This window comes from Scyliorhinus canicula, chromosome 5, assembly GCF_902713615.1.
Source record: "Scyliorhinus canicula chromosome 5, sScyCan1.1, whole genome shotgun sequence".
Classification (NCBI taxonomy): domain Eukaryota; kingdom Metazoa; phylum Chordata; class Chondrichthyes; order Carcharhiniformes; family Scyliorhinidae; genus Scyliorhinus; species Scyliorhinus canicula.
In genome coordinates, this window is record NC_052150.1 from 123,189,358 (window position 1) to 123,203,100 (window position 13,743).

The 13,743-nt window shown below is 43.6% G+C and overlaps 1 protein-coding gene across 1 annotated transcript in view; it reads right to left on the reverse strand.

Annotated features, from left to right (window-relative positions):
• Window positions 1–13,743, reverse strand: part of vps50 (VPS50 EARP/GARPII complex subunit) — a 234,499-nt gene that overhangs the window by 122,704 nt on the left and 98,052 nt on the right. Inside the window, exons 12-13 of the mRNA XM_038797578.1 lie at window positions 11,039–11,179; window positions 1,636–1,768 (exon numbers count right to left, since the gene is read on the reverse strand). Of these exons, the coding sequence (XP_038653506.1) occupies window positions 1,636–1,768; window positions 11,039–11,179 (274 nt within the window). The remainder of the gene's footprint in view (window positions 1–1,635; window positions 1,769–11,038; window positions 11,180–13,743) is intronic.

The following is a 13,743-nucleotide window of genomic DNA, read 5'->3' on the forward strand; positions in this document are numbered from 1 at the left end:
GGAAAATACTCTTCACTCTGAACCCCAAGTGAATGTTTGTGAATGTCTTAGATTCCCCTGCAGATGATTGTCACGAGAAAGTTTCCAAACTTCACTCCCAAAAACCGCTTTAAAATCTTCTTTCAGAAGTATGCTTTCCCTTAGTGGTTTGCATTCCGAAATCAACACCAGGTTTTCCAAATGGCATTTTTAAACAAACCTTCCATCCCACTTTTAACAGCAAACTCAGTCGACAATTTTACACCAACCCCTTTTAGGATTTCCTCGTCTTGATGGTTGTACAAGTTGTTCACAATTGCTTTAATTGTCAATTCTCAGACTGCGTTAAAATTACATCAAACATTTAATTTACCTCTGAAGTCTGCATTCCCACTTTAAATCTAGATATTACAACTGTCTCTTTAACTCAGAACACTTTGCTTGCTCTTCCTTGAATTGTTCTGAATAATAGCTTGGTCTCTGTTCTGCATAAAAACTTACATAGAAAATAGATGCAGAAGGAGGCCATTTGGCATTTGAGCCTACTCCACCATTCATTATCATGGCTGATCATCAAGTTCAATATCCCGATCCCACCCGGGAAATTACACAACGTTTTGACCTCAACTACTTTTTGTGGCAGTGAATTCCACAGAATCACCACTCTTTGGGTGAAGAAATGTCTCCTCAACTCAGTCCTAAAAGGTTTAACCCTCATCATCAAACTACGACCCCTAGTTCTGGACTCTTCCACCATTCTTTCTGAATCTACCCCATCCAGTCCCATTAGAATTTTCTAAGTGTCTAGGAGATTCCCCTCTCACTAATCTAAACTCTAATGAGTATAATCTGAACCGATTTGATAACTCCTCATATGACAGTCCGGCCATGCGAGGAATCAGCCTGGTAAACCTTTGCGGCACCCCCACCATAGCACATCCTTCCTCAGATAAGGACACCAAAACTTCACACAATGCAGGTATCTTAATTGCAGTCAGCTAAAACAGTATTTCTGTCCCAACTTCCTGGTTATCTGGACTCTAATTTGTACTTTGGGAAGCCAGCCTCTTCGCAGCTCCCGTCCTGTCCAGTTTTATTGCGGACAGAGATGTTCACTCCCCGAGATAATGTCTCTAGCTTTCAACAAATTCAGCTAAAAACCAAAAAACTTAAAAGCTTCTCTACCATACAAGGCTCCAGTTACTAAGCCACACCGCATACCTTTGCTTGCGTATTTATTTACTCTTCCGAAGCCCTTTCTAAGCATAATAGAAACACAGTTGGAACTTACTCAACACCAACACCTTTGTAGAGCATTAATTTAACTATAGCTTTTACCCTTCCGGGCACAGAAACATTAAATTAAACACACTTAAAACTAAACCTTATTTCTAAACATTTACCAACACAAATATAAATTCCTTAAAACTACCTTTGCTTTCCTAGCAAAACATATCTATATTGAACATGAGGAAATCTCTTGAATAGAACTGATTATTTTGTGATGCATCACCTCAACACACTATTCACAAAAATCTGTAGAGGTAACCATTCAACACTGAAGAACCAAGTGATCTAAAGGAAAAGCTGGTTTCATGTGTTTCATTATATGCTTAAACTGCCTACTTCAATTGAGCATTTTCTTTTTATCCCTACCAGAAGGTGGAGCAGATTCTTCATTGTCATGCTCTTCATGCCATGACATGGTCCGATAATAACTCAGCATGACTTCCCACAGAGCTTTGCAAAGGTCAGACAGGCATGGAATGTAACTATCCGGAGTAATGTGCTGTTGGAAATAATAAAGTTGTGAAACTTCTTACAGAGCTAGTTAATTTTGTTTATAAGATATGGCCTAATATTTAGCTGCTGCATATATACTTGGATGAATAAGATGGGATTCTGGAAGTCCTTTAATAATCATATCCCACATCATAGTAATATTACCCTTTCATATCATGAAATATGCATACAGGACAATAAACATTACTCATGTTAATTCAAAGTCACTGAATGAGAATGACATTTAAGTAAAATAAAAACACAGGGCGACAAGGTGGTGCAGTGGTTAGCATTGCTGCCTCATGGTGCTGAGGACTCAGGTTCGATCCCGGCCTGGGTCATTGTTCGTGTGGAGTTTGCGCATTTTCCCCGTGTCTATGTGTCTCACCCCCACAACCCAAAAAGATGTGCAGGGTAGGTGAACTGGCCACGCTAAATTGCCCCTTAAATGGAAAAAAAGAATTGTATACGCTTAAAAAAAAATTTAAAATGCAAAAAAATGCACATAGGAAGTGGAAATTATCTGGAGTAAACTAGGCACAGATATATGTAAAAGAATTCTTGCATGATGAAAAACAATGAAACTCATGCAGTATGTTGTCATTTGAACCCAGACCAATGATCAAATAATAAACAAGGAAAATGTCAACAATGATTTAACAGATAGGTTCAGTGCACTCAATTTCTGTTTAACATAAGGATATCAAATGCTTTAAATACACCACAAAATGTAACAGGGTAAAATTTCCACTTCAGGTGCAATCAGCAATTTAGGCACAAATTGCAGCAAAAAAATGCACTAGTTTTAAAAGGTGTTTTTCTGCTCAAGTTCCTGTTCAATCTCATTTGCATATCGGGGGGGGGGGGGGGGGGGGGGGGGGAGTGGTAAAACACCCCAAGACACTCCACAGTGTTCATGAACAAAATATGCACATTATATACAGTGTACACGGCTTTAGGCTTCAAATACACAGTTCATATGTTACATAGTCCTTACTACCTCACTTCATATTTCAGACATTGGATGTCATCTGCTGTATATCTTTAAGTCTTTTCTCAATTCACAGAATAATTTCAACAAAGTAGGAGCTATACTCTCAGTATGGTTGGGGGAGGGGGGGGGGGGGGGGGGGAGATTGCCCAACATCACCATGCTGGCCTGCCTTTTCCTTGTAACCCTGCAATTCTCTCCCCAAGTGCTTGAGAAGCCACAGCTTCTCCAAGCTATTCATGGACCCTCTCTAATGCTTTCACATCCTTCCTAAAGTGCAGCGTCCCAACTTGGACACAATTCCAGTTAAGTTCAAACCAGCATTTCATAAAGTTCCATCATCATTTCCTTTCATTTGTACTTTTTTGCCTCTATTTACAATGCCCAAGGTGCCACTTTCCCAATTTCTCAATCTGCTCTGGAACTAGCTTTTATATTGCCTCTCTTCATTCTTCCTACCAAAACATATCACTTCACACTTCTCTCCATTTAATCTGCCACATGTCCACAGGTTCCACCAGCATGTGTCATCTTGGAACCTATCACTAACCCCCTCAGTTCACAATATTTCCATGTTGCAACTTGAAAACACATACAATTTGAATGTCCCTTTAAAGCCAAAGTGAAACTAAAGAGCCTTCTGGGAGAAGAAGTTAAAGTGGTTCCTGGCAATCCTGTCATTAGGCTCATGAGATGTGCTTATGTGATTCATTGCTATGGCAATGTAGTTAGCTGAAGTAAAAAGCAAACGGACAACTAATTGGGATATTGAGTCACACCTGGTGTTCTGCTGCAGTTGGGCAGAAAACAAAGATATTCTCACAGAAATTGGTGTGGCAGAAGGTGTAAATCGCTCCTAAGGAAAGACTTTTGCTGGAAAAGCGGATGGGGAGAAGAAGCACATTGCACTGTGGAAAAGACAGTTTTACTGGAATCAGCTAAACTGTTTTAATGGGTTGGATAAAGGCATCTCTGGGAATCAGTATTGTCAGGATTGAGGTGACTGGACCGGGAGAGAGTTCAAAATGTGCCTTGTTGACAGTAATCATATCCAGAAAATGCAGACAGAGTGGAGCAGTTGGTGGAGGCCCTTGGAAGATTTGACATGGCATGGCGAGGAATGGTGAAACTCTGCCCAGAGTTGGGAGAACTTTGTGTCACCTTTTCTTCCTTAAAATCGTTCATCCTCCTGAGAGCTTTCTTATTCTTCTTGTAATTTCTCCAACTGACCCACTCCATTCTTCTCCAGGACAACATTTCACAACTTTCTAATCTTCGGGTGTCTGCGTTTCTCAAGCTCAACATTTCAGTCCCGTTCAGCAAGACACTCAACATTGTAGTCATGGCACATTTTGTTCTGAAGATCTCTACTTACTCCAATGCTAAGCAATTCTTTATGTTTGAAGAATGCACTTTTGGTCGTTACTATTATGGCTCTGATTTTTTAAAGGCATTGACCGTTTTCTGACAAGATGCTTTCCCAGTTAGTTAAATTGCAATACCCAAAGGTGGTGGTAAAGCCAAGGGCAGAGAAGGAGATAAAGCCAAGGGGAGAGAAGGGGGTAAAGCCAAGGGGAGAGAAGGGGGTAAAGCCAAGCGGAGAGAAGGGGGTAAAGCCAAAGGGAGAGAAGGGGGTAAAGCCAAAGGGAGAGAAGGAGGTAAAGCCAAGGGGAGAGAAGGGGGTAAAGCCAAGGGGAGAGAAGGGGGTAAAGCCAAGGGGAGAGACGGGGTAAAGCCAAGGGGAGAGAAGGGGGTAAAGCCAAGGGGAGAGAAGGGGGTAAAGCCAAGGGGAGGAAAGGTGGCAAAGCCAAGGGGAGGAAAGGGGGCAAAGCCAAGGGGAGGAAAGGGGGCAAAGCCAAGGGGAGAAAAGGGGGAAAAGCCAAGGGGAGAAAAGGGGGTAAAGCCAAGGGGAGAGAAGGGGGTAAAGGAACGGGGAGAGAAGGGGGTAAAGCCAAGGGGAGAGAAGGGGGTAAAGCCAAGGGGAGAGAAGGGGGTAAAGCCAAGGGGAGAGAAGGGGGTAAAGCCAAGGGGAGAGAAGGGGGTAAAGCCAAGGGGAGAGAAGGGGGTAAAGCCAAGGGGAAAGAAGAAGTAAAGCCAAGGGCAAAGAAGAAGTAAAGCCAAGGGAAGAGAAGGGGACAAGAAGGAGGGAGCACAAGGGTAGAGGGGTAGGGGGAGAAACAGAGGTGTAGGGAGTAGGGTGAGAAACAGAGGTGTAGGGAGTAGGGGGAGAAACAGAGATGTAGGGGGTAGGGGGAGAAACAGAGGGGGGTAGATGGAGAAACAGAGGGGGGTAGATGGAGAAACAGAGGGGGGTAGATGGAGAAACAGAGGGGGGTAGATGGAGAAACAGAGGGGGGTAGATGGAGAAACAGAGGGGGGTAGATGGAGAAACAGAGGGGGGTAGATGGAGAAACAGAGGGGGGTAGATGGAGAAACAGAGGGGGGTAGATGGAGAAACAGAGGGGGGTAGATGGAGAAACAGAGGGGGGTAGATGGAGAAACAGAGGGGGGTAGATGGAGAAACAGAGGGGGGTAGATGGAGAAACAAAGGGGGGTAGATGGAGAAACAAAGGGGGGTAGATGGAGAAAACGAGGGGGGATGGGGGAGAAACCGAGGGGGGATGGGGGAGAAATAGAGGGGGGATGCGGGAGAAACAGAGGGAAGTAGGGGGAGAAACAGAGGGGGGTAGGGGGAGAAACAGAAGGGAGGGGGAGATATGTGACGGTCAGCGGGACCCTAGAAGGGGCCCGGTAGTCTTGGTAAATATATCTTCCCCGAACACTGGGAAGATGCAGGATACATCAGGAAAATGATGGCTGGGATTCCAGACCCTAGACACCACCGACTTATCATTGACTTATCAAGGGACCACTCATCACATTACAGGGACATGAGGTTGGAGAAGGGCCAGGCCTAATGCTCCCCGTGGAGGCTGGATGCGGCTCCCTTCATCGATAAAGAATTCTTCACAAAGATATCCCAAGCCTCTGTGAGGTACCGCTTTTCTGCTCGATCGAAGGTTTTCTCTGTGTCCAGAGAGACGATCACCTCTGATGTCCTCTCCCCAGATGGGGTCAGTATTACATTCAGCAGGTGTTATTTTTCTCTCGGGTGATTGATATCCCAAGCCATCGACCATTAAGTCTCCTGAGATGTGGGGGGTCTCACCCTCTATGATCTGGGAGGCACAGATGAGAGTGATTAGGGGCAAAATCATAGCTTATAGGGCCCTGAGGGCCAGGAAGAAAAGGGCAGCCAAGCAGCAGTTGATCGGTTCCACACTGGAGATAGATTGGCGGTACTCCACGGCCAACCATGGAACTGCTCGCGACGAGGAAAAAACTGCAGAAAGAATTTGATCTGCGCTCCAAAGGAAAGGCAGTTCACCAGCTCTGTCAGGCACTGGGAGCTCTCTATGAACACAGAGACAAGGCCGGCCGCATGCTGGCACACCAGTTGTGAAAACAGGCAGCCGCGAGAGAGCGCAAGTTACATATAGAAATGAAAGAATGGTGGCAAACCCAAATGAGGTCAACAAGGCCTTTGCAAACGTCTACCAAGGGCTATGCACCTCCAAACCCCGAGAGCGGGACTTGATGGAATATATCCTCGACAGACTGGATATATCGGCGGTGGGGAAGGACAGGAAACAAGGGCTGGAAGCACTGCTAGAACTGGGAGAAATTATGAAATGCATTAATGCCATGCAGTCAGGGAAAGCGGCAGGACCGGATATGTTTCTGGTAGACGTTTACAAAACATTTGCAGCACCACTGACCCTTGATCTCACTGTTCCCAAAAAGGAACAAAGACCCAACAGAGTATAGATCAGAAAGACCAATCTCTCTCTTAAACATTGATGCAACAGTCCTAGCGAGCACTGGCGAGGACCTAGAGAGCTGCCTGACAGAAATGATCATGGAAGATCAGACCTGGTTTGTCAAGGACAGACAACTAACAGCGAATATCAACTCCCTGCTGAATGTAATAATGACACCATCCTGGGAGAGGGCACCGGAGATTATCATCTCCCTGGGCACAGAGAAAACCTTCGATCGAGCAGAATGGAGGTACCTCATGGATGTATTTGGACAGTTTAGGTTCAGAGCTCCTGTACAGCACTCCTACGCAAGTGTACCGACGAACACAACCAGCTCCAAATACTTTCAGCTGAACAGGGGAACAAGGCAGGGGTGCCCAATAGCATCATTCCTCTTCACCTGGCAAATGAACCACTGATCTGCAGAGTGGAGTGATGGATGGGCATTCGAAAAGGGGGCCACACCTGGACGAGGCTCCACAAATGGAACCTCTCCAGCCTGGTGGAGGAGATGAAGAGGAGCCTGCAAAGATGGAACTCTCTCCCTCTCACACTAGCAGGAAGGATACAGTCAAAATGAATGTGCTGCCTCGGTTCCCCTTCTTATTTAAATCGCTCCCGATCTTCATCCCATATCCTTCTTCACCAGAGTCGACAAGTTAATCAAGGCCATTGTTTTGGGGAGAAAAGAGTCCGTAGGATATGCAAGACCATCTTACAGTGAGGGCGAGACGTGGGAGGCCTGGCCCTGCTGAATCTCCTATTCTACCACTGAGCAGCAAACACTGAGGGGGTGGCTAACTCCTGCCTCCCCGCGCACACAAGCTTCAGGAGCCCCCAGGATATGGAACCCGTTCAGGTGTCATTTCAAGCTTGGCGAGATGTCTATTTGAGGCCCCCATCTGCAACAACCATAGGTTCACACCAACAAGGGTAGACACCACTTTTGGGACAAGAAGGGAGGACAGAGGGGCACTGAGAGTGAAGGACATGTACGTGGACGATAGAATGGCGATCCTGGGGGAACTCTCGGAGGGAATCCAAATCCGGAAAGGGAACTTGCTCAGGTACCTGCAGCTGCGCAACTTTCTCCGCAAGGAGACAAAAGCATTCCCCCGGAGATCCGGACACACCTCTGGACAGAATGGTAGGGCTGGACTGGTTAGGGACGACAAACGTGGCGACATCTATGGCCAACTCATGGAAAAGGTCAGGACCAGACGGAAATAGGAGCTGCTGTACATGGAGATAGGGATAGGCGCTACATAGGATGAACTCCACCTTGCCCTGTGCTGGGCTAAGCCTGATGCAGCTCAAGATGGTGCACAGAGCGCACCATGCTAAGACATGCACGAGCATGTTCTTCCTGGAGGGAGGATAGGTGCGAGCGGTGTCAGGGGGTCCCGGCCAACCACACTGACATGCTCTGATCTTGCCCCAGACTCGGAATTCTGGCCGGCCTTTTCCGAGGTTATGTCCAGAGTGGAGGGCGTTGAGATGGAGCCGTGCCCATCTGTGGCAGTCTTTGGGGTGTCAGAGCATCCAGAGCTCTCGACAGGGAGGGGGCTGATATGCTGATCGCCAGGTGGAGACTGCTGCTCGGCTGCTCAGCAGCGCCATCCAGGCCCTCGGAGTGGCTCACAGACCTGGCTGAGTTCCTGCAACTAGAAACAATGAAATTCTCGATAAGGGGATCCAAGGAGAGATTCCACGAATGCCAAACCGGGAGAACGGATCTGTCAAACCTTCCCCAGAGAACTCGATGGGGAAGGGAACTGGACTTCCCACCCCTAAATCACATCCTTATACCTATTAACTCACATAATGTATTGTTACTAACAGTTATTAATATTTGCGTCATAGACTGCATATACTTTCACCATCTGCCAATTTAAATTACCTTTCTGCCTATACTAACCATCACCTACGAGAAGTATCTTGGGAATGAATAAAAAATTAACACTACATAACTGGCATTTGACATTTTGCGTGCTGCAACCCCTGGCATTTCTAGCCTTGTAACTGAATGCAAATATCAATGGGAAAAGGAACAATCTTTCTGACACTGGTCTTCAATCCAACCTTGCTTCAGAAGATTAAAAAAGTTACAATACCTTCATTGGTAATATTATTATTCTCAACAGTATTGAAAGGCCACTTCAATGAGTATAGGAACTCAGAGCCCATTGAAATTATTCTGGGGAAAAGATGCACTATTTCTAAGTACCCTGGTTGAAGTTAGTAATCTGGCTGTTCAGCTATCCAGTATTCCAACACGACAAGCTGCAAATGGGCAAAACTTGTCTTTAAAACATAGAAAACATAAAATCTAAGGCAAAGATGGAGGCCTTTTAACCCATATTGCCTGTGTCATCCATAACATATTTACCCTGCTTTATCTTATTTTTATTATATAAATTTAGAGTACCCAATTAATTTTTTCAAATTAAGGGGCAATTTAGCGTGGACAATCCACCTACCCTGCACATCTTTTAGGTGGTGGGGACGAAACCCACGCAAACACAGTGAGAATGTGTAAACTCCACACGGAGAGTGACCCAGAGCCAGGATCGAACCTGGGACCTCGGCGTGTGAGGCAGCAGCGCAACGCACTGCACCACCGTGCTACCCCCTCTTATTTTCTAGTTCTTGAACAACAGCCTCAGATATTACAACACTTCCAAGTACACAACCAAGTACTTTTGTAAAAATGGTTAGGATTCCTGCCCCTACTACCCTTCCAGGCAACAAGATCCAGACTCCCACAACCCACTGGATGAATAAGAGCACTCAACGCCTCTAATCCTCTACTAAAATGATATTAAAAGTATTGGGGTGAATGTAAGAAATTGTTGTATATTATATTTTGTTATAATGTTATTAAAAACCCTGGTTTCAAATACATACAGGCAATAGGTGTTGTAAAAGTGAGGGAATCATTGATTCTAATAATTTACTTGTTTACAAAAAAATGGTTAACGGAATATTGTTTATAGAAAGGAGGTTCCCTCGGGTGTAGATAGTTTATGAAGGAGTGGTGTTTAGTCTTAGTTGAGCAAGTCATGAGACATCTTAGCGGGATACAATGATGTAATTAATGAGAGAAGTCAGGTCGGTCTGTAGTTTTTGCCAGTTTTGCAATAGGAATTAAGTCTGAAAAAACAGTAGGATTTTCACCAAAGAGAAAATGCTGGAAATTCTCAGCAAGTCTGACAGCATCTGGAGGGAGAGAAAAGACCTAACGTTTTGAGTCCAGATGGCCCTCTGTCAAAGCTTTGACAACGGGTCATCTGGACTAGAAACATTAGCTCTTTCTCTCCCTATAGATGTTGCCAAACCTGCTGAGATTTTCCAGCATTTTCTCTTTGGTTTCAGAATCCAGCATCTGCAGTAATTTTCTTTTATCCAGTAGGATTTCCATGTTGTTCCTGAAAAAAATCACTCTCCAAAGGTCTGCACTAGAACAGCAAATAACCCTGAATACTAACTTTATTTACGAGTTCATTTCGAACTGTATTGGTTTGCTTGGTTGGGATATATATATATAGTGAGTGTGTAGGGTATAAGTTAAAGTTTTCATTTTATTTAAGAACTATTAAACTGTCAAATGCAACACTTTTTCTTTGAAGTTAATGTGGTTAATTCTGTTTAAATCAAAGTTTGTTTTAACAGTGTTATCACTCCTGGGGTGACATGTCCTTTCCTCAGTTTCACAAATTGCAAATTGTTTGGTGTTTCTCGTCCATCCTAACAAAAATTGGGGTCTGGTCCGGTAGCCTAACCATATTAAAATCTGAAATTATGAAATGAGCATTGTCTAATCATTACTTGAATTAGAGATATATAAATTATGAAATATGAAATTCAAGATGGCGCACGAGTATGGTGACTCTCTGCGAGCTCTCTCCCCCCCCGTCCCTTTTCTTTTATCGCCGATCAGTGTTCTGACCTACTAAAACTATTTTCCTCTTATATAATTATTAACAATGTGCTTCTGTGTTTTCTTACAGATTTCAGGATCCTTCAAACCTAGAGGACGGGACCCGATGACCTGACATGACCCCACAGGCATCCCACACGCGACTCCTCAACGACTCCCCCTCGCACTGATCTGTTCCCTGTAAGAACACAATTCACGATGCCCTATGCTGCTCTTGCTCATGTATTTGCTTTGTTTGGCCCCTTGTTCTGCACTGTAACCAATCACAGTTGTCGATGTACCATTTGTTAATGTTCTCTGCTGATTATTCTTTTTGTCTACTATGTACGTACTGTGTACGTTACCCCGGCCGCAGAAAAATACTTTTCACTTTTACATATGACAATAAATCAAATCAAAGATATTTAATATTAATTCTGCTCTTCTATGCTTGAATTCACCCTGAAAAGCAGCATCAATAATCTAAAAATATAAATAACGCTTTTGCTCTCGAAGGAAAGTCACACCTGATAAGAAAATACATACCGTGCAAAGATCCTTATATTGGAGCTTCTGAAATTTGGTGTCAGAATTTCCTGCACACAGCTCCACGTACCCAAGGACAACCTGGAACACCGTGTTATGAATCGCTTGAGTGAAGTGCATGTGTAGCTGGTCCATTGCAGTCTACAGATATTTTTAAAAAAAGATTTTGAAATGCATATTGTAATGGCAATAAATAAACAGCTGGAATAGGAATTAACCATTTGGAATTTTTTTTAAAAAATCGTTTCAACTCAATGAGAAAATTATTTCTTTTATGTCAGTTGAATAGTATTCTGATGGCAGGGAGTTGCCCCGTGAATTCTAAGTTAGTAGCAGAATCAAATTGAAAAACAAAATCTCACAAAGCCATCTTCATCAAAAAAAAATTTCCAGTTTCAAAGACAAAACTAAGACACTTTCATAATGTGTAGAACATTTATCCTAGGCTACTCTCATGTTCATGCTATTCGACCATTGGAGCTGGATTCCAACAACTAACTTGTACATTCTCCTATCTTCAATGAATCTCTCAAAGGATTCCCAATTGTCACCATGTAATCTTGTTTTGGAGAATCTTAAGCATAAAGCTCGGTTTTCCAAGCATGTCAGACACCAGCTAATCAAAGTTGCCATGCAACCACATTCCTAATGACAATGTTAAGACTCAAAATATATAGCTTCATAATTTATCTCCATGATCAAAGATGGAGGGGAAACATTGTTGGGAGATTGGTCTGGATACAAATCAACAAGAATATATTTTGGGATCCAGGGGGTGGCGGGCAGGTTACTGTGAATGATCACAGACCTGAATAAATTCACACTAGGTTGTTAAAATATAAGATTATTCTCATGACTGCAAGGTTTAAGAGAAATAATTGAATCGTATTCACTAAGTTCCAAGCAAGCACAAAATCATCCACAGAACAAAATCAGCCATAATTCATTATTAAATGGCAGTCTTGCTAATAAGACCACAGGGAAGTTGATGTGGAAAATGGCAATGGCCACTTCTGTTTGTACTTCAGTTGCAATCATAGAAGTCCTTCAAAGTATTATACTTGCATTGCTAAATGGCAAAACGTTTGATTTACGAGTAGTATCTCACACTCGTGCAGCAAAATTGTTCCTCCACTGCCCTTACCTACTTTTAATTGTCATCATTCTGCCTAAATAACAATCTAATTGAGCTATTACTGTAAATAGATTATAAAACTGTACTCCATTCTCAGCAAATTGAGGAACTTGACACCGTACCATCCTCCTCCAATGATATTTCACCGTCATCCAGTTAGGTGGGACTGCTCTCACTTGGTTCCATTCTTAGCTACCCAATCCTAGTCAGAGAGTCAGTTGCAACGGCTTCCTTTCCCGTTGCTGTATAATTATCACTGGTTTGTGCCCCCCCCCCCCCCCCCCAAAGATCAATCCTTGGCCGTACCTATTTCTTCATCTACATGCTGCTCCTCAGCAACATTATCCAAAAGCACAGTGTAAGTTTTCACATGTACACTGATGACACCCAGCTCAATCTCACCAGCACCTTTCTTGACTCCTCCACTATTGCTAAATTGTCCGATTATTACCTAAATTGTCCGATTATTACCTTTTCCACCCTCCAGTATGAGACCAACAGAAATATCCTCCAAATAAATGTTGGGAAGACTGAAATCATTGTTTTCAGCCCCTCCTCCATTCTGTAGTTACAGAACCCATCTCTCCTTGACAATATTTTGAGACTAAGCCAGTCTGTTTGCAACCTTGGCACCGCATTTGACCCCGTGATGAGATTCCAACCTCATATTTGCAGCATTACCAAGACAGTCTAGTTCTCCCTCCACAGCATTGCTTGTCATCATCCCATCTCAGCTGATCTCCTGCTGAAACCCTCATTCATTCGTCTAGACTTGGCTATTTCAACCCATTCCTTGCTGGTCTCCCACATTCTATTCTCCATAAATTTGATATCATTTAAAGCTCTGATGTCCATGTCTTAACTCGCATCAGGTCCCATTCTACTGGCACCCATTTTCATGATCTAACTTAGCTCCTGGCTGTTTTAAAGATTCTCACCTTTGTTTTCTAATCTCTTCATGACCTCCCCTCACCCCATCCCATCTCTGAACCTCCTCCAGCCCCACAATCCTGTTGAGATATCTTCACCCTTCGAATTCTAGACTCTTGAATATGCCAGATTTTAACTGCTTCGCCATTGGTACATCTCCAGCTGACAAGGTCCTAACCTCCAGAATCCCCCCTCTCTCTGTCTCTCCACCTTCAGTAATCTGATCAAGTATTTCCTTACGTGGCTTGGAGTCATATTTTATTTGTTTTATAATGCGACTGTGTGAAGCATAATGGTTGTTGTTTTTGAATATAAATGATCACATCTACCACACAATGTGTCAATGTTTCCATTAATTAAACTTCTCTGTTCAGTTACAGGAAGTTTCCTATTCTGCCATCAGGGCTCATCGAATTTAAGAACCATCAAATTGTCAAGTGCAGCTATTGCTCATTCCTTCCTCTGACTACTTATTTTCATCACCTTATTCCTTCCTTCAAGACTTAAATCCTGCCTTATGTGCTCTCTCACAGGCCAGAACTTGAAACCTGCTCTATCTCCCACAGCACGCCCAATCTTCTAATTATTTCTACAATTCCTTTCTTGTCCCCCAATAATTTTTTTAGATAATTTCCAGTCT